The sequence below is a fragment of the Anser anser genome (assembly GCF_964211835.1).
Source record: "Anser anser genome assembly, chromosome: 1".
Lineage (NCBI taxonomy): Eukaryota > Metazoa > Chordata > Aves > Anseriformes > Anatidae > Anser > Anser anser.
This window is the reverse complement of record NC_139720.1, coordinates 67,952,829-67,978,882: the sequence shown is the minus strand read 5'-3', so window position 1 is coordinate 67,978,882 and position 26,054 is coordinate 67,952,829. Positions and strand designations below refer to the sequence as shown.

The window sequence follows — 26,054 nt, the reverse complement described above, 5'->3', positions numbered from 1 at the left end:
TGCTTAAAAAGAATTTTCTATGTGTGCTTGTAATAAGTTGTGATTGTTTCCTTTAATTATAATCCTTAATTACACGAAGTACTACCTTCCTTTTTGCATTTCTTCTTTGACTTCAATCATGTTCTGTGAGAGGGCGACATAAATGAGCCGCTTGATATTATGATCCTGAAATAGGGTGATAATTTTACTTGGGAGCTTTTATTTCTTACACACACTTATGGTTAGCTAGCTAGAGTTTTCTGGCTTGAAGTGTACATTTAGAACAAAAGCTCAGAGCAGTTTCTCAGTGCCATTTGTTTTAAAGTCATTCAGGCATTGTTTATAACTTTTGTTGCTGTAGAGATACCTAAGAGATGACGCGGACCTTGCCCCAGAGAACTGTTTTTTCTAAAGAATATCCACTGTAATATTAATGCAGGAGGGTGACTTAGGACTGAAATTCTTTTATTCTTATCCTTTTGATCTCTCTGCGTACGTATTTGAAATGCAGAAGCTATTAACATTTCATAGCAGAATGTGAGCACCTGAGAACAAGGACATGGGAGTGCTGGCGGGGAGCACGGGGGCCCTGGATTAGGCGAAGCAGGCAGTGTGTTGCTGTGTGTGACACTAATCCCCTTTTCGTCTTTGTCTCTTTTTTGTCTTCCAGCCTCCCAGTGTTCCCGACTACCCTCCGTCTGATGGGTATGCATTCAGTAACACAGTGTACAAAAGAGGGCCTCTGCTGGACCAAGGGGCAGCTGTTGCTGCCTTTAAGCAAACTGTTAGCCGACATGTAGATAGGTAACACTGAATCAATGTTGTACGTGGTGCTGTGGATAACTGTCCCGACCTATTGCTGCTGGGGTGGTGGTGTCTCTGTTCACCTCTGTTTGTGCCTGGCGCAGATCCTTATTTCTATAAGGCAGCCACTCTGGCTAGCAGTGGCTGTTCTGCTTTTGCTTCTCACAGGCACATCCATAGGACTCTTTCACTATCATTTCTATGAAACATGTTTATGTATGCTGTTAAATTCTTGCCTTTGTCAAAAATGATACAGCAAAATTCCAATCTGATAGAGAACACAGGATCCTGCTATTTGGGTTTAATTTTTATTTTTTTTTTCTGCTTTATTTCAAATTTTTAAAAAATTATTCTTTGCTCTCTTTGGAACTACAAAGAATTACAAGTACACTCTGAGATTCATCTGTCCTTGTTTTGAATGATTGTTTGATTTGTTTAGTTGTTCACTTGCTACTCCTTAGTATCCTGCTTTTGATGTTCTGGGCTGGTGTATAAATGCCCACTTCCAGAATAGTAACTAATTGTTTCTTCCATTCTCATTATGAACAAAGCTACAAAGTGTTTGCATAGCAACCATGGTCTTCTTGCACATCCTCTTTCATCCCCTTCATTTTAGCCTAAATCTGAATAGATGGTGAAACGCAGTGATCCTTGGAGTCTCAACCCCGTTGGCATGTAGAATTTCTGCTGGTACAAGCTGTGGAAGTAAATCAGTAAAGTAGTGCTATAATTGCGTCCCCACACCAAACCGTATTCCTTATGTACTGTTTGAAGAGTATTTTAGCTCATGTGCCATGGAAGGTGCTTAAACTAAACTTTTGTGATCAGATTGCTGGTAAAAACAGTGTTGATACAAGTCATAATTTGCATAACCCCTAATTTTGAGCTATGAGCTAGAAGATGCTGTTGTTAATCTGCATGCAAATGAATTCCCAAGTGGTGTGCAGGGTGAAGACTCCATTGTTCTTCTGAATTTTGTATTTATTCTTTGTAACAACAGCAACCATAATGGTCATCTCTAATCATTTTCTCCATCTTGGTTACTTTGAGGGTTCTTGTCTGAGGACCACTCAGCTTGCAATCTAAATGATCTGCGCTAGAAATTCTTTTCTCTTTTATCTGTAATGCAATAAGACCTGTTTTGTCCTTTCAGAGCAAGAATGAAAGTAATGCAAAGGCTGTTGCCTCTATTTCAGGTTTAAAGAATGGGGCTTATTGCATTGACCCATTGATGATATCAGCATATCTGGCTGTAACTGAATGAGTCATCCAAGCTTCCTTTGTAGAGGGCAAAGAGAAAGGTGTGTTTCTAAGAAGCAGGTCACGTCAGGTGAAGTCAGTCTTTTGAAAGATGTGAAATGAGACATGCAGTGGTGGTGCCTGTTTCTTACCAGTGATGGCAGGAGGGAGTCTAGATGGCTGGTACTGATGCAGACGTTTACGGTGTGCCGCTATTTCCTGATCCAACGCGATGTAAACTTCCATTTGTTGATTGGCTCTCGAGACACATAATACATTCCTGGTAGGAGTTCCTTATTGGGTGAAAGCTGTTAATATGTATTACCCTTAGTAACTTCCATTTAAAGATAAATTGTAAAGCACCTGTGAAGAAGCAGGTGCAGAGGGAAGGAGGTTTGGGGGGAAGGAACAAGAAATACAAGCTGGATGTTTCAGCCTCTGTTTGCTGGTCCTTGTTGAAAGCTGGCTTTCACGAGCAGTCTGAAGGCAGTGACTGAGCCACCCACTACCTGTGCAGAGACATGCAGGTCCAAAGAGCACGTAATCACAGAGAACTTGAGTGAGCCTTATTCCAGTGTGCCAGGACCTCCAGTACGGCATGCTTTCCTTGGGTGACTTAAACTAAGCATCAGGATCTTAAACTTCCAGTGTGTTACTAGCTATATCAAGGGCTCTGTCTAATGCTGAAAGAGCACTGAACAGTTTTTCAAAAAGTTGTAAGGTGTTTCAAAATAGCATGCCATTTAGTTGTTTTTGTACTGTCATTTCTGGAACAGCACCCTGGGGCTCAGTGCAATCTATCGGGCTCTCCTGCAGCGTGCACAGCAGAGCTGCAGTTACAGCATATCTGGCAGGCAATAGGAGAAGGCAGCAGAAGATTGGTGGATGGAAGCTCTGGGGGCATTTGTACCCAACATAAACAGTTTGGCTCATTAAGGTGGGCTTGAGGAGTTATCATCTCTTCAGCAGTATATAGCCACTGTCCGGCCCATGTGCTGGGGATATTGCTGTTGATTGCACCAGACTGGGGTAACACTGAAGCATAAGTGCATAAGCTATTATTATTAATAATATTAATAATAATAATAATCCTTCCTGAGTTATGTCTTTTGGAGGGATTGGGATAGCTAGCAGTCGACTAGGCAGGAAGACAGTTAATAAAATGAGATTGGAAAGGCAGTCTACCAGTAATACTACCTTCAGAGGTGGGTTAGTCATATCCCCAAACTAATAAGAAAGCACCTCAAAATTATATAAATTTTGAGTGGGTGGCTGAAAAAATTGGGATTACTCACATGTCTCTAAACCTCATAATAGGTATTCTGAAGGCTGTGGTTTATCCCATGTTTTTTGCTCTCTCCTTTAAATGCTCTAAGTGTTTTGTCTTTCTTTCAAAATAATACATTTTCAATCTAAATATGACTGTTTCTTTGTTCTGCTCTTCAAGTCAAGTGAGACAGTTCTCCACAGCCATGCAATAGCTAGGTAACTCCTGGATTGCTGAGGCACACACCTGGGATCCATTGCTGCACAGCACCAACATCAGCAGACATCTGCATTTGTATCCCTGTGCTGTGATGTTGTATGCCAAGCCATTGTTTGTTTATTTTTTTTGCTGTTGTGTTTTTTTTATTATTTTTGTTTGTTTGTTTGTTTTATCATTGTTTTGTTTTAAGCTTTACTGTTTGGTAAGGATTTGGGTTTTTAAGTGTTATTTACAATAGGTGAATAATGTTACTGTTTCTTTTGGATGTATTTTGAGGGGGGTGGGGGACTTCTTACTTTGAAGAGGTAGCACATTAAAGAAACTAGTAACTTGTAACCCAAAGGCAACGTGAACAGATCTTTCCTCAAGGAAAAGAATGCTGCTGATGTATGCTGTGGTATGCTTTACTTTACAACGAACCCTGCTCTTAATTGATGCAATAATTTGAGATTCTTAGAGGTTATGATATCTTATAAACAATTAAGAAAACTGATCTGCAGCAGGCAAGCATTTCTTGGAGTTTAATTCCATTGGTATCAATGTCAATGTGACTTGAAGCTTAATTTATAATGAATGCTAGAAAGACAATTTAGTGCAAAGCACAAGATACTAAGTGTATACCAAGTATATTCATTTATTAGTATGGGAAATGATTGTTTAACCTACTGTAGTTCTCTATAAGAAATAAGACTAAATATAATGTGCATATTTATCTTAATAAACTGGCACCTGCAAATCCAAGTAATTATCATACACATTGCAAGCAGTGAGCCAATAAAGATTATCAGTTCTTAAGGTTCATGCAACTCAACCACATTTTTCTTTTTTTCTTTTCTTGATGTGTACATATTTAGTAAGTATGTTGTGAATAGACGGTTCTATAGCAGCAGCAAGTTATGTTCTTTTTGTTGTTTAAATGTTTTGCGGGTTGTTGAAAGAGGGTGTTTTATCTATATTTTTATTTGCTTGAATGTCTCACTGAACAATAGTCTGATCTTTGCATTGCAGAAATTATGAAGCACACAATAAAACGCAGTCCAAGAAATATGCCAAATGCAAGTACGAGTTTATGGCAAGAAACAACAGTGAGCTTTCTGTCATGAAAGAAGAGATAGTAGAGGTAACTTTTTTGCAAAGAGATGACACAAATTTCTGGTACTAGTCAAAGCTGAGGGTACCTTTCCTGTGGGCAGCAGTAAGGACTTCAATGTTTTTATCTGATTGATCTCCATTAATATGGAAAGTTCAATTAATTTGTTTTGCATCGTAGACAAGATAAACAGAAATCCTGTGCTGAGTTACAGCTCATTGCTCTAGAGATTCATGCTGTAAATATAATTGTGTGTTTCTCCTGTCTTCTCATTTAAAAGCATCATTTGGTAGTATGTAAATAACTGGCTCTGTCAAACACTACCTGTGTACACACAGTGAAAGACTGTCCTTTCCTGGAAGCTATGGTACCCTGAGAGACAGACAAAAATGTAGAGGGGAGGAAGTAACAGAGAGAAAATGTTGTGTATAAGGCTGCACTGCTCATAGTCAGAACCCAGATTTCTGCTGGCCATCCTGCTCCAGTTCCTTCTTTACTCAGAAATGCACTCTCTCCAAATTTGTGCTGTCGTAGAGTCATGCATTTTCCCTTGGGTTGTTAGCAGTTTTTCCTTTTGTTAGCACACAGGCTGTAGAGATGCCAGCCTCTCTGTACAAGTACTTGATTTTTATTCCACTGTGTTGTCCGGCACATGTCTGAGTTCACACAGGTTCATTTGCATGCTTTTCTACCATATTCTTTCTTGAGAGTCACATTTTGAAAAGTGAATTACTATGATGTAGAATTACTTATGGTGATAATCAAGGAAGCCTACAGGGCTGTGTAACATCTGTGTAAGATCTGTTGACAATCACAGAACCTGGCAAAGTTATGATTTTGTTTGGAAATGATGTAAATGCTGGCAGGAGGAAAGTCAGAAAAAATGTGTAATTATGTTACCAAATTATTTCAGATTCTGGATGACAGAAAGCAGTGGTGGAAGGTTCGGAATAAAAGCGGCAATGCAGGCTTTGTGCCAAACAACATTTTGGACCCTCTGAGGAATTATGAAGGTGGTCTAGGATTGCCAGAACCTGTGTATACCCGCACCATCCAGGTACCATCCACTCCTTGGGAGACAAAATTTCTTTTGAAGAGTGTGTGTGTACTTGTTTGTGCGTGCACAAAGCAGGAAGAGATTCACAGCAAAGCTAAAATAATTTCATAGTCTACTGATATGTCAAAAGATGTATGTTTCTTTTACAGGCTGAAGTTTATTTCTGTATTGCATGGAGTCTAACAAGAGAATAAAGTTGATAGAGATATAGCAAAGTCTTTTCCTTTAGAGCTTTTTTTCTGGTTATTTACTTAGAGGTGGTAATTTCCACCCTAATGGATGTTTATGCATTTATTTTAATTGCAAATATCTTTTGTGCATTGATAGCTGTTGATGCCAAAGAAGGAGTTTGAATTATTTAAGGTAGGGTATTCTTTGTTACTTCTAGGAGAGTGAACACTAGTTTTTCTTTTTATTTCTTTTTATTTTCTCTCTTTGTGTGTGTTTCAATCTTAGTTTCAAATTTATTTAATTACAGTAATTTTGGAGTTGTAAAAAACAGGTGTCTTTGCTTTTGAATTCACGAAGTAGTTATTTTCAATTATTATTCCTGTGCATCATCAGCAATTTAGTTTACTAAACTAATTTTGGTTTTATTTCTTTCATATTATACTACAGAATTAACTTTATATATATATATATGCTGAACAGAATTAGAGGGTAAAACATTAAAAAACAAATAAACAAAACACCAAACCCCGTATCTCCCCCCCAATCTTACATCAGTGCAATTGTCTGCCTGAGTAAGGATTTAAAGACTTAAAGGATAAAGTTGTAATATATATTTTTACACCAAATTTAAGTTGTCTGGAGGCTCATAAAATAAAATATCATATTTTATAAGTTCTGTTTCTTCCCTCTTATATCTAATGATTTTGAAAAATTAGGCAAACAATTTCAGATTAAGCAGAAATTCCAGGCCTGACTCTAAATGAGACTTTCAGTCCAAATGGAAGCCAAACTTCTGTTGAAACTTGAAGTTGAATTAAATGTTATTTAATCTAATATTTGTTCCTTGTGCCTACATGCACCAGCTGTTGACTGAAAAACAAGAAATGCCATAATGTTATTGTTAACAGTTTATTGCAGACTCATCTAAAAGTTCCAGCTGCAGGTGTCACTGTGCCAAATTATGTATGCAGAGTTATCATGAAAGCTGCAGCTTTTGCAGTGTTTCCAGTCTTTCCATGGATATGGAAAGTCTCTTGATAAACAGGTCCTATCTTATTTCTCCCACACTCATGTGGAGGATGTATCCTGAGCTTGCTGGGCTTTAATCAGATCATTTCTGAGTTTTTCCTATGCGTAATTGTTTGCCAATAAGGTATGAGCTCTTTATAAATTGATTATGCTTTTTAGCTCTGTGTGAAGTGAAGCATGCATCTAGAGTGCTTTTCAAATCCTGGTTTAAAGATCTGACTTATTTTCTTTAAGTGCATGTAATTCTGTGTGTTTGGAATTTGCCAAGAAATATTGAGCAGACTAAAGTATAGAACTGAATAGAAGTTCTTATACTATTTTTTTTTTAATGCACTGCAGGTTTTGATGTTTTCTATTTGAAATAATTACATGGCATAGGAAGTAGTAAAATAATCATTTTCACAAAGCATTCTCCATGAAGCCATGAAAATTGGGGACAGAGAACAACTTTTAAGATAATTTTTTCTTTCCCCTCTGGCAGGTTGTTCCCTACAAGCCATTGTTTATTTCAGCTGTAGCTTTATCATATTCAAATGTGAGTTTTAAATGCTGCAAAAGTATTTAAGAATATAATGAATTACATAGGATAAAGGAAGTCTTTACCAAGACATGTCAGTAATGTTGTTCTCAACATTATGTTGATTATGATAATTTTAGGACTGCTGCATGTACTCATTCATTTCTTTCTCTGTGATAGCTACATGGTTCATTTGGGATCCTTTTTGCATAACGCTATTTATTTTCATAACAATGCCAAGAGACATTGCTGCTATTTCAGAGAGAAATGAGGCATTCTAGGGATTACTGCCTGACCCAAGGTCAAACAGGAGAGCTTGTGGGCAGAGCAGGGAATTGAAGCTGTTCATATCAGTGCCTTTGAGAGACCCTGAACACAAGCAGGCTCTGAGTGCCTGTTGCTGTCCAGATTTCTGCCAGTCTGCTGAGTTGTCTTCGGTTTTCAAAGGACTATTTTCAAAGTGGTGTGCTAGCTGTGTCGAGCACCCTGGTCCACTCTTTGTCGCAGATAAGTGCGACGCACAAGAGAAGCGTGTTTCGTTTCAGGATAATGGACTTCAAAGCATAGCTGACCAAAATAGGTTTCCAGATTATTATGAAGGATTCTTCTTCATAATAAAACGGATTATTTTTCCATTCAGTCATTTTACAGACTGACACCCTTTCTCTGAGAGATGGATGCTGATTATCACAACTTTTCTCAGAGCTGCAATATTTGTTTTACTCTCGCTCTGTGCCCTCTGTGAGTCCACATGGTAGATTAGAACCTAATTCTTCTCTCAGTCCCTTTCAGGATCCAGGTCCCAGATAGTTACTTGAAAGCAATGAACTGATCCTACAGATGATACTTGCAGGACCATTGTAACCAATGTCCTAGTAATTTCATTGTCTTTGTGAGTCAGAGTCTGTAACATTGTTGTTCTGGTCAGGGGAGAAAAAAAAAAAAAAAATGTCTGGAATTATTTCCAGTAAAACCCTTGCTTTTAGTACTTTTGTAGATTTAGTAGAGCTTTTTGATGGTTGTTTATATCTTCCACTAATGTTAATTATACACTATCAGTTTCCTTTGGTGTTGGTCATTTAGTCTGCTTCTTTATGGTGGAACAGCAGTCATACTTCACCATCCTCTACAGATAATATAAACAGTTTCCCAAGCACTTGAACTTCTCCTTATATACAAGTATTCCCAGAGAACAGACAAAATAATTAATCACAGTATTTCCTATTTTCTGTGCCTTTTATAATATTTTTTAATGCTTTTCAAAAGGAAATATGGAAACCATAATTAGGGTAGAGGTTTGTATCTTGCTGGGTGTGCTAATTAATCTCATGACACCTTTTGTGAGGTGAGGCAGCTATTTTCTCAGTGATGTATATGAAATCTCGAGGCACAGACAGTAAATGTTAAGCCAAATGCAGTCCTCTAGTCTTATTTTAATAAACCTTGACTGTCCATAGAAGTGATACAGTATATTTATGAGTCATGCTTTTGGTATGTAAACACTGAGATAAAAGTCTCCACTTCATTTGGGACAAGCATCCTTTGGGTTTCTTGGCGATCTACCATCAAAACCTTTCTTTCAAGTCTCTTTGTTTAGCAGCTCACTGAAAATATCTCTCTGGGGGAAGTTGTTTTCTCTCAGGCACAGCATTTGTGCTCCAAGTTAGTGTCATAGTGTCATACTCATCTTTTGCCAACTTGTGTCTTTCCCGCAGATCATGAAGTGCTTGATAATGCAGAGATGTAGTTGCCAGGTGCTCATTTTGTTGTGGCCAAAGAGATGTCACAATTTTTGATCATGAGCCAGTATCTCTTTTATTTTGTTTCATATTAAACGCTCTTTAAAGTCGCCATCAGACCAAGGCTTTTTGATGGCTTTAGAAGAAAGGTAGTTTTCTGTCCAATTCAACATTGATCTAATCCCAAATTATGGGATGGCATTTATTAAACAGAAATGTAATGAATAATTGTAAAAAAGGGCATGATTGCTAAAAATTAAAAGTCCACATAGTGCTCCCCAAATATATACATATATTTGTAGGAAATGGGGACTAAGCTTGGCTAATAACAATCTGTGTAAGTAAATTCTGTCTAAATTTTTCATTTGTTCCTTCTAATCTACTTCTTTCCTTCTGGCAAGATTCTAGCAAGATGGGTTTGTAAATCCTGTAAAACCATAAATTCCTTACGCCCCACAAAGTGTAAAGCAGGTGCCTCATAATAGTATTAATAGTATTAATTCTGTGTAATAGAATTACACAGAATTCTGTCTGATTCTGTGTAATAACTGAGCCCACCAAAGGCAACTCAAGTAAAAGACCTCACTTGAAATTTCCTTTCCCAGTCCTAGGTACTTCATTGTCCCTTCTGAGTGTAGACAGACAGTTGGTTCTCCCTTGTCTGTATAAATACAGCCTAAGGAAGGAGGTAGGTGCCCTGAAATTGTGAAGCCCCCAGTGTGAGTCTCAAGAAAATATCCACAAAACCATGCTATTGATGAAACTAAAGCTGAATGCTCTGCACCCCTCTTCGTGAGCTTCTGTCACAGCCAACGGGAATGTAATACTATAATGTTCAGAAAGAAAGTAAATGGAAGGTGCTCTGTGTTATCTGAATGAGAGCATTTCCCAGCACTAATGCTACTTATGGTTATATCCAGTGAGTCTTTAATGCAGTGTGAATTTGTCATAGTTTGAACACACACATTCCCCATTTTTGATGTCAAAATGTATTTGAAAATACATTGTTCCCATATTTTGTTTTTACAATGATTAAGAACTAGGGTTGATACAGTTACCACTTTTGCTCAGTTTTATTGTCTTGTTTACATTAAAAATAGATCAAATCATGTTTTGTCTTTTTTTTTTTTTTTTTGACAAGGTAAAGCCTGTAGCAGGTTGAAAAAGAGCTGTGGGACCTCTTTTTTTTTTCTGTAAAATAAAAATATTTTCTGGAAAAAAAAATGAAATAAAAATCTAGTTCTAGCAAGCTTCTCTACCATATCCAGACTTCTAGTAAGTATGCATCATCACTGTTCCAAACAATTTAATGGATTTATTCCAATTTAAATGAGTTAAATTTATTCTTTAAAAAAATGTAAGGAAGGGGGAAAAAACACAGGATTCTTCTGATGGCTGTTAGCAAATTAGGGGGTACAAGCCTATTCTTTCTGGTGACCAGCAATAGGACCCAAGGGAACAGTATGGAGCTGCAACAGGGGAGGTTCAGGTTAGCTGTCAAGAAAAGGTTCTGCACCGAAAGGCTGGTCAGGCACTGGAACAGGCTACCCTGGGAAGTGGTCGCGGCAGCATTCAAGAAGCGTTTAGGCAACGCTCTAAGACATAGGGTCTGGTTTTTGGGTGGTTCTGTGTGGACCCAGGAATGGGACTCGATGATTCTTGTGGGTCCCTCCCAACTCAAGGTATGATATGACTGCATGATTCTATGTCTGCCAGCAGCAATCTTTACCTTGTTTTGTAAGCTACTCAATATTTTTAAACTCCAGTAAATAAGCTTTTTTTCCCATACCTGTTCTGATTTAATTCTCAGTATTCTACAGTTGTGACATCATTCGCATCGTCACAGATACACATTCATCTTTTTTTTTTTTTTTTTTAATCTATTCCAAAGTTTCTGTCTGTCTGGATAGGTGCTTTGAAAAGATCTCATTGCTGATATGGCTTCACATATGTGTGTTGAAGTAGCCAGTACTCCATTCATGGTCCGAAAGAAAAAAATGAGAATAGCTCATTATATGACTTGCTTAGTGAGTAAGAAGAGGTAATTATTAGCACTGATGTTGTTTTGTTTTTAAATTGCTAGTGTGTGTAAAATTTCAGGAGATGCGTGAGGCGGTTACTTTTTACCTTACTAACAATACTCTTTGGTATGATTTACTCCATTTTCCTCACAGCAATTGCTGGGAGAGCTTTCAGAGGTAACAAAATTACTATTCTGATTTGAACCTCAAAAATGACTCTTTTAGATGATGTAGTTACCAAATTCCATAGTGCATGCTTGTTTTCTTTGTAGCAATGAATAGAAGTGATGGGATGAATCTGTGGATGTCCTCAGAATATCTGGAATTAAAGAAAGAAGTGGTCAAAAAAAAAAAATGTTAAATTGATTCAAGTGTATAATTGGCTTTTGTGCAGTGTTCAGCAAAAATTGAAGTGTATTTCAATGTTGTTTCGTCTTTAAATTTAGAATTTGAGTGATGTTTCCAGATTAGTTATTTTCACTCTAGCATGCAGTAAGTTGTTTTGATGAGGCTTGTGATTGCAGTTTGTGATTACATGTTTCAGAACCTACATTAGTATCATCTGTTGAGAGCTATATGTGATGTTTTGCTATCACTTCTGGATTGTGACTGTGGTGATACGCAGCTGATGCATTAGTTTGTAATGAATCCTCTCTACCATAAAGAGTGGTGCTTTTTCTTTGCATGTTGGTTAAGAAGGTCAGGGACATGCATGGTGGTATATTGTGGGGATAGTAGTCTTAGAAATATGAATCTGTGAACAAAAGGTAGATTTTATTTATATTGTTAGAATATTTTAAAATCTGTGAAATTCTTAAATTCATTAACATAATTTTGGATATATCATAGTAAATCTCTATGTAAATTTCTTAAATATACAACATTCTGCTTGTTCTCTTATATTCCACGTTTCACTTTTTTTTGGCATTTGAGATTTTATTTAAAAAAGTGTTTTATTGTCTTCACATCAAAATAGTAGAATACTGAAAAGTCAGCTATATGATTTTTTTTTTAAATGTCTCCACTGTGCACTGCACAAGATGAACACAAAATGGTCCATATGAACGCTTTTTAAATGCTAAGAACAGAAACTGAAAAGGTTTAATGGAGAATGTATTGTAGGACATATGTTTGCTTCAGTAGCTGACTACTACAGTTTAAGTGAAAAATGATCTAAGGGAAGCAAAATACATTTTTTTTCCTAGGCTTTATAGAACCTGATGGGATAGATTTTTGGTTGGTGTAACCCTGCAGTGCTTAGTGTTTACAATCCCAGTTCACACTCACTACAGAATGCCTCGCCCATCAGTTAGATGCACCAAGTGGAGGATTACTGCATAAGGGCAGTTGTTGACATTTTATAAAGGTTTGCTTGTTGACAGGGCAGTGATGTGCTGTTCAGTTTCTAACATATGGCTCCTACAAATATTTCTCTACTTGATCTGCCATAAACCCTCAGCCTCTAAGGAAATAGCAAATTTTATTTCGGGATGGAACAATGAGTCTGGGGAATGTATTCATCTATTTTCATACCAAAATAAGCAGACTTCTCATAACTAAGAAATGAGACATCAGTACTGAGCAAGCAAATTTTAATATTAAACTTTCAAGCTGTGTTAGTCTAAAACTGCAGAGAAGGAGCAGTGTTAAAACAGTGAGCTGTGAAATTGGAATTGTTGGAAAGAAAAAAGTAACATAAGCTAGTTACAAGCTTCTGGGCTTGTCTGTCGTTGGGACTACTTTGCGAATATGCATGTCTCTTCCCGTAACTGGCACCATTCTAAAGGCAAAGGAGAGAAGAAATTATTCCCCCAAATTATTTTGAGGCATCTGCCAGCTAGCTATTAACAGCAAGATAATTTGCATGCTGTTAGAAAAGTTTTGGGGTGAATTTATTCCAAGAATTGTGGAGTTTGTTTAATTGCATTGTTGCATTGAGGTGGCTTGTTGGTGCTCATACAAATAGTTGAAATGGCACTACTGAATAGGTAGGAGGAGCAGGAACCTCTTAAAAAGTGTCTGCAGCTCAAGAAACAATGTGTTATTCCAACTTTGGTGACGTTCATAAGTTAAATCATTAGTCAGGCTTAGGTGTGGCTGGACATGTTCATTTTTCACTATTTTTAACATAACTTCTATAAAACATATGTTTTTATACTGATAAACTCCCAACAATTCAAAAATTTTGGAAGCTGTTCAAAAGTGCCAGATAATAAAGTTCAGAATTTTAAAACTATTTTATTTATAGAAATCATCTGTTTGAAAGAAATAAATGCATTTCATGTGATGTGATTGTTCTGAGTTTTATGTCTGACAATGATACCAAATCAAGCTCTGGCAAATTTTGAAACTGTTTCTGGCAAGTTGGATGTTTTTGTGCAGTAAATGAAATCAGTTGGTACAAAGCACCTCAGCTTTTTCTTCAGAAGCCTGAGTTTGTCCAACTTCTTGTCCAAGTTTTGTTGTTGAACCAAGTCTCTGCATCTTTTCAGAAACAAAGGACAGACTATGCCGCAAAACAACCTGATCCAGTTCCTGCTACTCCTTCGCCGCCTCCAACGCCTGCTCCTGTCCCCGCAGCTGTCCCCCTCCCTCCAAGCACACCAGCACCTATACCGGTTCCTGTGCCCAAGGCGCCAGCAACCATCAGCCGCCAAAGCAGCACCTCTAGCGACAGTGGTGGTAGTGTTGCACGAGACAGCCAGAGGAACAAACAAGTTCCTGTGGATCGTAAGTTTGTCTAAGAAGCAAGAAAAAAAAATTACTTCTACCATCCCTACATCTTTTGCTTAATCCTTGAATTCCTGAAAACCTTGTGTTTCAGATAAATGTTTATGATATATTTAGCTTTAACCCCCTATTTAAAATACTGATTTTCTAAGTACAGTGTTCTCTATACAAATATGATGGTAAGTAGGAGCAAAACACTTCTGCACTTACGCTAGTCCTAAAACAGCAGTACATCCTCTCCCTTTATGACTACTTACGATCTTCAGTCTGTGGTTTTCAACACTGTATATGCCTATTCTGATATTCTGGCTAATGTATATTGCCTGCCTGCAATGCATCATTGCTACTGCATTACAATCCAAATCGCTTTTGAAACCAGTTAGACTGTTTTTACACTTCCATCAGTGGTCATCCATGTTTCTAGGGAATTTGTACCTTTCTGAAACATGTATCCGAGCCCTGCAACAGGACTTACAGGTCTGGCTGATGCATAGAAACCATGCTGCGATGGTGTTGTAGGAGTCTTGTCTTTTATAATTAGGACCTCTCAGCTTGGTCAAAGCAACAGCAACTGGTGGGCCACTGAACAAATTAGTGTGTCCTTGTCTCAGGAGGATGAGAGAATGTAATCCATAACCCTTTAGCTGGAAAAACATGGTAACCTGCATCCAGCAGTGTGTGGCAGTCATGAAATAATCTGCTTTAGACATCCCTGTAATTTTAAAACATGGCTGCTGCTGAAGCTCCTACTGTGTATCAACTAAAAAGCAGTTTGGTTAAAATAACTTATTTAATCAGCCAATAACTTATCTCCTAAATGTACTTTAAGCACTGAAATTACCTAGCTTAAAAATAACTGAAACTTTTACGCAAGCATTTGCTATAGCTACTAAAACAGTAGCTGTTAAAATAATGAGCTTTTGCAGTTCAGGAGTTGACAGCTTTTCCAGTCCCCTGCCTTATCAGAAAATCCCACTTCCACTTGAGCTAAAAACTGGAACTGAGTGTAATCCTTTCTGAAGAGGGCTTCTTTCCCCCCCATCACCAGTGGATGGGAAGCACGCCTGCTTGGATATGCCTGCTCTGGCATTGCCTGGAGGTAGACCAGCTCTCTCCTAAGCTCTAAACTCAGGAAGGCTCTGGGACGTTTTTAGTTTTTTCATGCAACAGACTTTAAAGCTTGTAATTATAACTGGAGATGAGCCTTGCAGGAGGAATGCGCTTTGCTGCAGCTTCCCAAAGAAGCAGTAGGGCCTGCTTCTGCCCTTGTCCTCTGTTGGGTGATTTGACACTTTAAAAAACAAACAAACAACAACAATAACAAACAAACAACAATAACAAACAAACAAACAAAAAAAACCAGAAACCAGAACAGTTATAAAAGAGGTGTGGACCAAGTGGTTACAAGACATGTTCTGTGTCACCCTTAGGTTCCAGTGAGGCCAGGGGGCATGCCTGAGATTCGTGCCCTCACCGGGGGCTTTAACTCAAACCCACTCAATGGACTTCAGGTGCCTCAGAGTCCTTGGAAAATAACTGCTTCTGTGACAGTAATGGGCAGCTCTTGCTTTGCAGCTGCTTCCTGAGCACCCACCTCACCCTGCAAAGATCAGGGTACCGAGCACTAGATACTGAGTGTATTTTGTATGTTTATGGTAATGTATCTAACAATAGTAAGGATCTGTTACCTAACAGCTGAATATTTATCTTCTGATATAGTCTTGGTGTGGATAAAACCTAAGTCTTTCAAAGTCTGTGTAAATAGAAGGACGATAGCAATTTTCTTTCTGTCTTCCTGTTTGGGGAAAATAACTGGTGCATGCTTCATTAACATTGCCTAAAGGTTTTATTCATATATCCCCTCTCAGACCTTCACGCACCACTGAGCACATGTCATTTTAGCTTCCAATTCACACTCTGGAAAAAAATTACTGATGGGGTCTGAATGCCTCAAATACTTTGCTAGAGATACTTTGTCCACTTTCAGCCTGGGGCTATTTTATGAAAAGAAAAAGAAAATGGTTAAGATGAGGATTTTTCTTCTTTTGGTGGTTTTATTTAAAAAAAAAAAAAAAAAAGCCTTGTTTTTATTGATCCAACTGGCTAGAGAGGTAGATCCTTGGAAAAGTGTTGGGAGAATATAAAAGGAAAAAAGAGAATGAAAAATTTTAATATCTTACAGTTTTTCCATACGGTGCTGTGTCTTTTTCCTCTGTTCCTATCAGTGTAACAGGAGGAAAAGAATGACTTTTGCCACCTGAATGCATCAGAGAAGATGATGTAGTTACTCTTTCTGTGTGAAAATGTGAATGTTGAATAAAGGAAACTAAAAACAAGGAAATCCTGAGAATTTTCAAGTTCACTTAAAGTTGCATGTCAAAGTATTTTTGTAATAAGACCAGAGTTACTGCATGGAGAGGTTAAGGGTGTTAAATCATTATGTTCTGTGCCTGAGAAGATATTTACACCCTTCCAGGTTCTACCTATTTTTTGTGAAATCATCCACAGAACATTTTTTATGCATTAAAAGAAGTCAGTATCATCATAATTGATTTTGTGAAATGAATGAAAAGCATTTCAGTTTGTTGTCTGTTAGTGGCCAGCCATAAAACTGAATGCATCAGACAAAGGGGTTCTGTGGGAAAGCAAATTTGTATAATTTGGTTTTAATTAAAAAATAAATAATAATAATAATAAAAAGTTCTTGCCCCAGTTCCAATGTCTCTGATATGACAGACAGCTACTTATTTTGTTGTTATTTTTAAATTGAAGCATGACATTGAGTCAGCCAACCATCGCTGCACTGCTGAGGCTTGAAGTAAATTCAAATTATCTTTTGTGGTCTTTTCTTAAAATCCCTTGAAAAATTTTATTACTCTACTAATGTGTTAGCTGTAAGGTGGTATGCTTCAGTAGCAGTGAAATTTTTTTTGCCTACATTGATTTGCACCAAAAACTTGAGCAATAAAGTAATAAACTTTCCACAGTGGAAAGAATCTTATTTTCTTCCTTCTGTTTTTGTTTTTGTTTTCATTTTTTAAATATCATATTTCTGTTGGAAGAAACTCAAACTATGGCAATTGAACAACCCTCTGTACCCATTTTCCTGTGCAGCTTGAGGGCTAGACTGCTCTGCATACTTCTGCAACGTCAAGTTTCTCTCTTCTTTCTAGGGTCTCACTTGAATATGTTTATTTAGCTTGTTTTGTTTTGCAAAGGGATTAGGAATATTGAAATCTTCCCAGGGGATCAAGGGAAATAATAACTCAATTAGAGCCATTGAGTAAATCTTTAAAGAAAAAAAAATGTTTAAGATTTAAAGTGAAAAGTGTAAAAGTTAAAGTGTAAGAAATAACCTGGCCTTGGTAAAGCACCCTTGAGAATAATTTCTGTGGGGCACTTCTCTCTCTAGGCAGGAAATCCCAGATGGAGGAGGTGCAGGATGAACTTGTTCACCGGCTCACCATAGGCCGCAGCGCTGCCCAGAGGAAGTTCCACGTGCCACGGCCAAACATCCCGGTAGTGAACATCACTTATGACTCTTCTCCTGATGATGTGAAAGCGTGGTTGCAGTCCAAAGGATTCAACCCTGTGTAAGTTTGAGGAAAAATGTAAGAAAGCTTCTAAAAATGATTTTCCTGTCAGTAAGTTGTGTATGGTCTGCCTGCTTTTTAAAATCAAGCAGCTTTCTGAAAATCAAGACATGTCAGCTGCACTCTTGGAAAATATTATTTGTTTTAGCAAATATATATTTATATACATACGAGTGCATATATATATTTGTATATATTTCTACATGGTTATAGATATATAGATATATTTTGGGAAAAAAAAAAAGTGCACATTAGCCTTCACCAAAAGGTACTGGCTATGACAGGTGCTGAATTGACTTCAAGAGTCCTTTTGTTTGCAGTTTTGACTTGATTTGGTAGCTCTGCTCTAGTGAGGGATGAAGAGAACCTCCTTCTTCCCTTTAGCCCATTGTATTTTTGCTTATTTCTTGCTTGCTCCTTCTTGTGACCTCAGGACTGTTAACAGCCTTGGTGTGCTGACGGGTGCGCAGCTTTTCTCCCTCAATAAAGACGAACTGAAGACTGTTTGCCCAGAAGGGTCTAGAGTCTACAGCCAAATTACGGTACAAAAGTCTGCTTTGGAGGTATGTATAACCCTTCTTAGGCCTAATACTGGCTTGCTGATATCTGAGAAATAGGATTTGAGTCACCATTTTTGAATGTATAGAAGTAAATAGCTCTTCATGCAGTTCCCATCACATTGATATGCATTTTTTTACCTGGGTTATTTGGTATAAATGCATTGAAACAGCATTCCTCAAAAAGACCAGCTGGAACCTCTGCCCTCTTCTAAAAGAGTTCACAAAGTGTTAGAAAAAGTGTACAGTGGTACTCAAGCAAAAGAGGTCGAGTGTTGTAGTCAGGCTCCCTACAGTTACAAGAAGACAAATGAGCCAAAAGGGACTTTAGGGAAAACAAGAGGAGAGCATGAAATGCCTTTCTTTCTGCTTCTTGCTCAGCCCAATACATGGACAAACAGGTTCTCCAGGTACTTTTGGTGGCGATCTGTCAGTTTTGCACTATCTGCATAGGGGAGATTTGATTTATTAGGTGTGTGAAAGCGACAGAGTGAGCGCACACTGTTGAATCTCATGGTCTTTCAGGTCAAAAGTTGAGGCATCTTTATTGGTGGATCCTAAGAGTAGCAAAACACATTTGACGCTATGATAGCAGAATTACTGACCCATAGATAAATATACAGTGCTTCTGTATTCATTGCTCTGCAACAGTTTTCTTTAATTGCAGTGGTATTGTTCCTTACACACCTTAAAATCTTTGATATAGAGTTGTGCTATGGAGAATGCTTATCAATTTAAAATCATGAAAATACTAGTATTTTTTATTTTAATCTTGCTGTGGTAAATGGAGAAATGGACTAGATAATATCTGGAGCTGAGACTAGCCCACAAAGAAGCTATAATCTTCACATCCTGTTTAAAATAAAATCATGAAAAAATATTAAAATATCTCTTTCTCCCCTCACAAAACTAGGACTAACTTGCTTGATTTGAAGATTTAACTGCCAGGCCTATTTTTAAAAATAAGTTTAAAATTATGCATATTTTACGGTTTACTGATTAGTGTAGAATAGAAAGAATTGCTTTCTAACACTGTTAAACTTTCTTTATTCCTTTCTTCAAACCCTTTTTTCCTGTGAGAGGAGTGGAGAAATTTTTCACTTTTACTCTTAAGAATATGTCACTACAGTCCAATGCAATCCATCACTTCCTAGTGAAGATATATGTGTATTCTTCAACTTTTCTGGAATGTCAGCAATCTTCAGTTTCATAAAGAAGGCCTTGTTTACTGAAATGGAAGTACAAACAAGAAAATGCTTATTAAAATAGCTTAAAAACAATTTTATACCCATATCATCATAAGTAAATATGTTATGGTTTAAAACTTTAAAATAGGGCTTATTTTCATTTTTCTTAAATAGAATGATTCTTACAAATGTGTTTCAGAATGTCATTAAAAGAGAAATGTAATCCGTACTTCAGAGATGCTGACTTGTTGGAGGAGATAAAAGAAATAAGAGTTTTAACATGGCACCTGAAAGAACATTTCCTTTTAAGAACTGTGCGTCCTGCCAGAGGACTTGATTGATGTCCTAGTAGGGTGTAAAGCTAACTTCATGATTATGCTAGGCATGTATGTGGGTTTCAGCTTCTATATCTAAGAAAGCACTCGTCACCTTTCTGGTGGAAGTCAAGTTGAAAACCAGAGATCCACAGGACTGTAGAGGTCTGTCCTTCTTTCCTCTGTGCTGTTTCTCTGCTTGCCTCAGTTAGGCTTATTTTGCAGGAAACTGAGCAGTTGAAACGTCTAATAAATGCTCTACAAGTGTTAATAAACAGTTCCTGAGAGTTTAGCAAGGTTGTTGGACTTCGTTAGTGAAAATGTAGTGCAAATCCTTATTTCTGCTTCAACTGTTTGAGGTTTAACTGATGAATTCAGAACTGAAGCAATTCCTGATTGCTTTAGCTTGTGTGCTGCATTGCACAGAACATGTACACACATCTTGCTTTTTGTCCATACAGTATTTCATGTCACAGGTTTCAGGAAGGCTATCCATGTTTAAAAGAATCTGTAGGAATGAGTACCATCAGTCATAGCCAAAATGTCTACATGTTACCCAGCATACATGAGCTTGTGTCTTCCAAATAAGGTTGTGTTTTACTGCTCAAACTAGAAATGTTTCTAATTACAGAAGTATTTAAGTGCACACATACCTGTTGTACCTGTTGTACAATCAAGCATAACTGAATGCTTTTTATAAGTAGTTACTAGATTATGGGCTTGACCACAGCAATTGTCCTACAAGTGACAACTTGTCCTAAAAGTGACTTTTCATGAAGTTTTGTAGCTCCAACATCCTTTCTGTAGTACTTGTGCCATCATATTTCTGTAAATGTCCTGGGTGCTAAGCATAAATAACAGTAATAGCTGGAGTCAGAACAAACCCATGCATTGTTTAGCGTTACAGAACTCCCTGCCTTGTCTTTGCTTGCTATTTCTCCCTAGGATCTTCCACAAATTTTTCTTGATTCATACCATCTCAATTCATACAATCGCTGCCTCTCGGATTTGGGTCTGCAGTCCCCAATACTGACAAACAGATCTTCACCTTTATGCAGCTGCATTTTTTTTAATTTGTTATTCATATTATTTTTTAGGTTCTTCTACCTCAGGCAGAAGAATTTAGTATTTTAAAATTGGAATTCCAGTTCTAATCATTACTGGAATTTAGTAATTTTACCTTTTTGAGGGGAAAAAAAAATGAATAGGTACCATTACTTCATTTTTTTTACTTTACTTTCATGGTAACTCCATTCAATCCTGAATCAAAATGGAGTATAAAACATCAAAGGAAGTTTTGTGCTGTACCTGTATAATCATGACCAAGGAACAGACTGTGAATATGGGGAAGGTATTTGACATTTAATAGCTTTCTAGGCCTGGCCAAGCAAAAGCAGAAGGAAAACTGTGCGAGAACAGCATGTCAGACAGCAGGGAGCTGGCCATAGCCAGGGCCAAACACTTCTTTCCTGTCAGAAGATATGGTGGTGGCAGCAGCAGCATCTCAGGAAGATGAAAGATAGGATGCACCACATGTTGTACTGATCAGATTACCCCTCTGAGGAGCTCCAGAGTGTTTCAGTTCACTTTCTATGCAACATATAGGGCATTTTAGCAACCTGGCTAGTCAGCTGTATGAATTTACTTTTTCATTGTAAAGTTATTATGAATTTTTTTGTGTGCGTTTCCTCAACCTTTGTTAAGCATTTCAAGTTCTGGTGTTGAAAAACATTAATCAGAAGATAAGCATAGAGATAGAATATCCTGAACACCACCTTTGTCATCTCTAGACATGACAAAAATTTCAGGTCTACATTACTGTTATTTTCCTATTCCATCAGTGGAAAGCATGGGCACACTTCAAAATAGTTTTTTATCTAGTATGTGTATCAAATTGCCTGGAAAAATAGCTTATTCTCTTTTGCACCTAGGTAAAAGGAAAAACACAGAGGTAGAAGTGGGATTGAATGATGGGGCTTACTGATACCTCATGATCTGGTTAGGGACTAAGTTGGGTAGATCAGAAGCCAAGGTCTAGCGGTCTGTTCCAAAAATTGTATTCCCCAAAACAGCCCTAGGCTACTTAGCTATGTTGTACACTGTCTCAGCAGGATGTGCCTGTTGTGTTGGGCCACATGATATATTGCAGTTTGTTTAGTTGAGCAGCATTTCAAGCCCATCAGTCATGCTGTTACTGATAGTATCAGGAAGGTAAACTGTTTCAGCCTTGGCTGCTCAGTCCTTTGCAGAATATATATTTCTTTATGACCTTTGATAAAGCACGTTGCCAGGTACTTACTAACATTTTTTATGCATGATTTCAGTAATGGGTGACTACTGCTCTGTATCTGAAACCACATGGGCAAGAACAAGATGAATTAAGACAAATACAAGTGCCCTCTCACCTTCAAGGAGTCAGTTATATGCCCTTTGCTTTGTCCTTCCACCCAGGGAGAAGGGAAGAGAGCAATAGTAATTTAGCTAGGACAAGCCCCTCTCCCTGTAGATGCTCAACCTGTCTGCCAGGTAATAGTATCAGATTATGCATTGTAATGGATCTAACAGGATAAATCTAAATTAAACTTTATGTCATGAGATAAATTTTAAGAGTTGAAGGATTTTGAAGAAGCTGAAGAATCAATGGAAGGATTTTTCCCCATAACTGTCCTGAAATTTGTTTTACAAATTTCAAAAACAGTTTCTGCTTCCTTATCGAGAGGATATTTCGGAAGCTAGCGTTGAAGCTTGGAAGGTCATGTTACAGGCAAATGACACGGTAGCTGTTATGGATCTTGCTTTATAATCCTCTAGCCTTATTCAAAGTCATGCATGCTTTGGAAAGTTCTGCTCTAGTGGATGTGTCCTAGCCTTGTTAATAACTTCATTTACATTGACAAAAAAATCCGTTTGCCAGTAGCTCAGAAGAACCTTTTTCTTTTTTATTTCACTCTAAATGTGAAATAAAGTGTTGTGGTTTAACCCGGCTGGCAGCTAAACACCACACAGCCGTTCGCTCACCCTCCCCCCCCTCCCTCTCTGGGATGGGGGAGAGAAACGGGAAAGTGAAGCCGGTGAGTTGAGATAAAGACAGTTTATTAAGACAGGAATATAATAATAACAATAATAATAATAGTGATAATGATAATAGTATTAATAATAATAATGTGTAAGAAACAAGTGATGCACAATGCAATTGCTCACCACCCGCTGACCGATGCCCAGCCTATCCCCGAGCAGCCGGCCCCCCCACCCCGGCCAGCCACCCCTATATATTGTTTAGCATGACGTCAGATGGTATGGAATACCCCTTTGGCCAGTTTGGGTCAGCTGTCCTGGGTCTGTCCCCTCCCAGCTCCTGCTGCACCCCCAGCCTGCTCGCTGGCAGGACAGAGCGAGAAGCCGAAAAGTCCTTGGCCTGGTGTAAACACTGCTCTGCAACAATTAAAACATCAGCATGTTATCAGCGCTCTTCTCATCCTAATCCAAAACATAGCACCCTACTAGCTACTATGAGGAAAATTAACTCTGTCCTAACTGGAACCAGGACATAAAGCTACAATATTGTTCTCAGGTAACACTATTGCTAATACACTAATATGATTCAGTTCTTATTGCTCTGTTCTGAGTTTGAAGACTGTGCATCTCTTAACAGCAAAGCCATGATGGAGCCTTGTGTAATTTGGGTTGCTTAGATTAGCTATCCGAATCCTTATTTAGGATTGGCTGTGCAAACCCATGTGCACGCATGAATTTTGTGTTGACATAAATCTAAAACCTCATGAGTTTATGTGCTTTAATTTCTAAATATGATTGTCCTGATTTTTAAGTACTCAAGGGTGGAATCCTAGCAAACCTGTTGGACTTTAACTTTGTATTTACTGATGCTATATTTCACCTCTTAAATATCCAACACATGGGGGCTCACATGAGAAGTAAAAATGCTCAGCAGTGTTAAAAGTCAAGCTGGCACTTTTAACAGTCTGCAGGCTCTTTTCTGGTCCACATTTAAGAATAGTGTAAATCCTTTCATATTCCCAATGTTATTTAACCAGATTCTTAGTGCATTTTTGTTTTGGAGCTGCAAGGTGTGTTTAACTAGTTCAAACATTAATAAAACCCTGTCAGTAGAACTTCATCCTGTGTAAAAACTCAAATTAACTGTTTTTCTTTTTTTTATTTGTTTATAGGCTAACAGTGGTAGTTCAGAACTGCAAGAAATTATGAGAAGAAGACAAGAAAAAATCAGCGCAGCTGCCTCAGATTCAGGTGTGGAGTCCTTTGATGAAGGAAGCAGTCACTAAAAGTCTTTCCTCTTTTCTTTAATTCCATTGTCCATAGCATTATACCATCCAGCTTTGCTTTAGGAAGCAGTGAAGGGCAATGTCTTAATACAGCATAAACATAACTAGCCACCATAAAGAAAACTTACAGTAGTCTCCCCAGAAGAACCTGCTGCTGGCTTCCCATCATTAAAAATTAACAGCTGAGAAATCCAATGGAAGTTCCTGACAGGTGAAACTATTAGGACTTGAGTCACTTACACCCAAAGATGGGCCTTGGCTTTAACCATTCCATGACAGATAAACTGGAATGTGGCTTTGTTTTTGATCCATCCTAGAAAAGCTGAGATAGCAATAAAAAGCATATGAACCCTTCAGTAATAATACAGTTCTGAATTCCATTGCCAGCTTTGCAACTCTTGTCTTTTTGGCTCAGTCTTTCTTGTCATGCATTCAGCTGCACGATGTTTAGTTAAGTCATTGATGCCAGCAATCAAAGAGGAAACGTTTAGGGCATGAACAGCAGCCCAGCATAGACTGAATCTTTCTTGCATCACTCCCGAAATGTTTTATTACTAATGATGGTGTTTATAGCAAAATAATACTCTGTACTTTGATTTTATCAATACTTCACTCATAATGAACCATAATATTGCACAAGAAGGAATGAACAGAAAATAGTAATACAACTCAGCTCAAAGAGGGGATCAGATCTGCTGTTGGTAGCTAAGAAACAATTTGCGTTACTTTTTTTTAAAAATATACTTGCATTTTTTGTTTGTAACTTAACCTGTTAAAAGAACAGTGTATAATCTAGACTTTATGTGTTGATCCCAGATGTCAGTTTTCCATATGTAAAAAGCTATTGTTCCATTATAGATTTAATGTTTTGGAAAATTGGATTCCTGGAGGCAAAAGTGGGAGAAAAGAAAACATCCTTTTCAGCAAATATTATTTTTGAAGATGCAATGATTTTTTTCACAAAAATATTCTGTTACTTCACATGGTTTTGTGATTTTATATATAATATATGTATTATATATGATATATAATATCACTTAATTTAGACAAATTTAATCATCTGGTTTGATTAAGTTACATAGTGCCTTTTTCACATGAATCAGCTTAGTCTGCAATAAACAGTATTTCTTGTCTGTTAAATAGTTGTATCTTTATGGCTGCAAAGATGGTATTGAAATAAGAAAGTGTTCTTGATTTTTGCCATTAGTTTGCTCTTCTTCTGCATAGAAGGAAAAAAAGAATCCTATTCATTTTTTCATAAAAGAAATTAAAATCTTAATAAAGGTGTTTAGTGCCATTTATTGTAAATGTCCTTACAAATATTGTTGTGTGTTGGTTACGTGTCTGCTATAGTTTTACATTCTATATATATTCTTTACACCTGTTAAAAGTACATTGGTACTACACTTCTCATTTAAATGTGGTCTTACCCAGAAATGGGTCAGGAAGTGAGGAATCCCAAACTGAAGATTCTAAACACCATAGTAATTGCCAAGAATTGGATTTTTTTTATTTATTTTTTTACCCAGTTAAAGAAATGGTAATTCCCAATTGCATTCTTCCTGCAGGAGACATTTGAACTGGACAACTTGCATAACTACAACCATTCAACCTATACACATAACTTTACGGGAGAAAATTGTCTGTCTTGCTGCCTGTCCTATCATTAAAACTCAAGGCCAGTCCTCAAAAGATTGGAACTATTATCTCAGCCAGGTTTAAAATTGTCTTTTCTGCACCTTATGTCTATTATCTACAGTGTCCATACCTAGCTTGAAGCATGTTCGTTGTATAGTACAGTCCTCAGACTAACCATATAAAGGAAAATCCGAAGCTATTCGTACAAAGGTTCTTCCGTAACTTGCAAGTAGAGGAGTAAGAAACTTTTTAAAAGATCTTTGAAAGTTACACTTAAAAATTAGGGTCACTCTCTTTTCACATGCAAAGTACATCTGATACCATAAAAGCCATAGTGGTGGTTACTCGTACCTCTCTGTCCTTGTTAGTTACCAAAATATGAAGCCAATATAAGTATTGACTGCAAGTTTATTCTTGCATTCAACATATGGTTGCTTTTGCCCAAAGGAGGCACCAGATCTGAGACTCTTTAGACATTCTGGAGTTTGGTTCACAGAGGTCTTGGAAGAAGCACCCATATTATCATCTCTGAGAGGAAAGAGGTAACTTTGCAGCTGGTTTTTTGTTGTTGTTGTTTTGTGTGTGTGTGTGTTTTTCTTTTT

At 37.5% G+C, this 26,054-nt stretch overlaps 1 protein-coding gene across 10 annotated transcripts in view; it reads left to right on the top strand.

Annotated features, from left to right (window-relative positions):
* The window catches only part of EPS8 (EGFR pathway substrate 8, signaling adaptor), a 134,147-nt gene extending 109,013 nt beyond the window's left edge, over positions 1–25,134 (top strand). For 8 of the 10 annotated variants that reach the window (XM_083831210.1, XM_083831208.1, XM_083831211.1 and 5 more), the window contains 7 exons: positions 650–783; positions 4,517–4,628; positions 5,512–5,655; positions 13,625–13,862; positions 17,275–17,455; positions 17,889–18,018; positions 23,701–25,134. In XM_083831210.1, the coding sequence (XP_083687336.1) occupies positions 650–783; positions 4,517–4,628; positions 5,512–5,655; positions 13,625–13,862; positions 17,275–17,455; positions 17,889–18,018; positions 23,701–23,814 (1,053 nt within the window). In that variant the 3' untranslated portion in view covers positions 23,815–25,134. The remainder of the gene's footprint in view (positions 1–649; positions 784–4,516; positions 4,629–5,511; positions 5,656–13,624; positions 13,863–17,274; positions 17,456–17,888; positions 18,019–23,700) is intronic. The other 2 variants (XM_083831214.1, XM_083831206.1) reach the window with 1 other exon arrangement.
* The last annotated feature ends 920 nt before the right edge of the window (positions 25,135–26,054 follow it).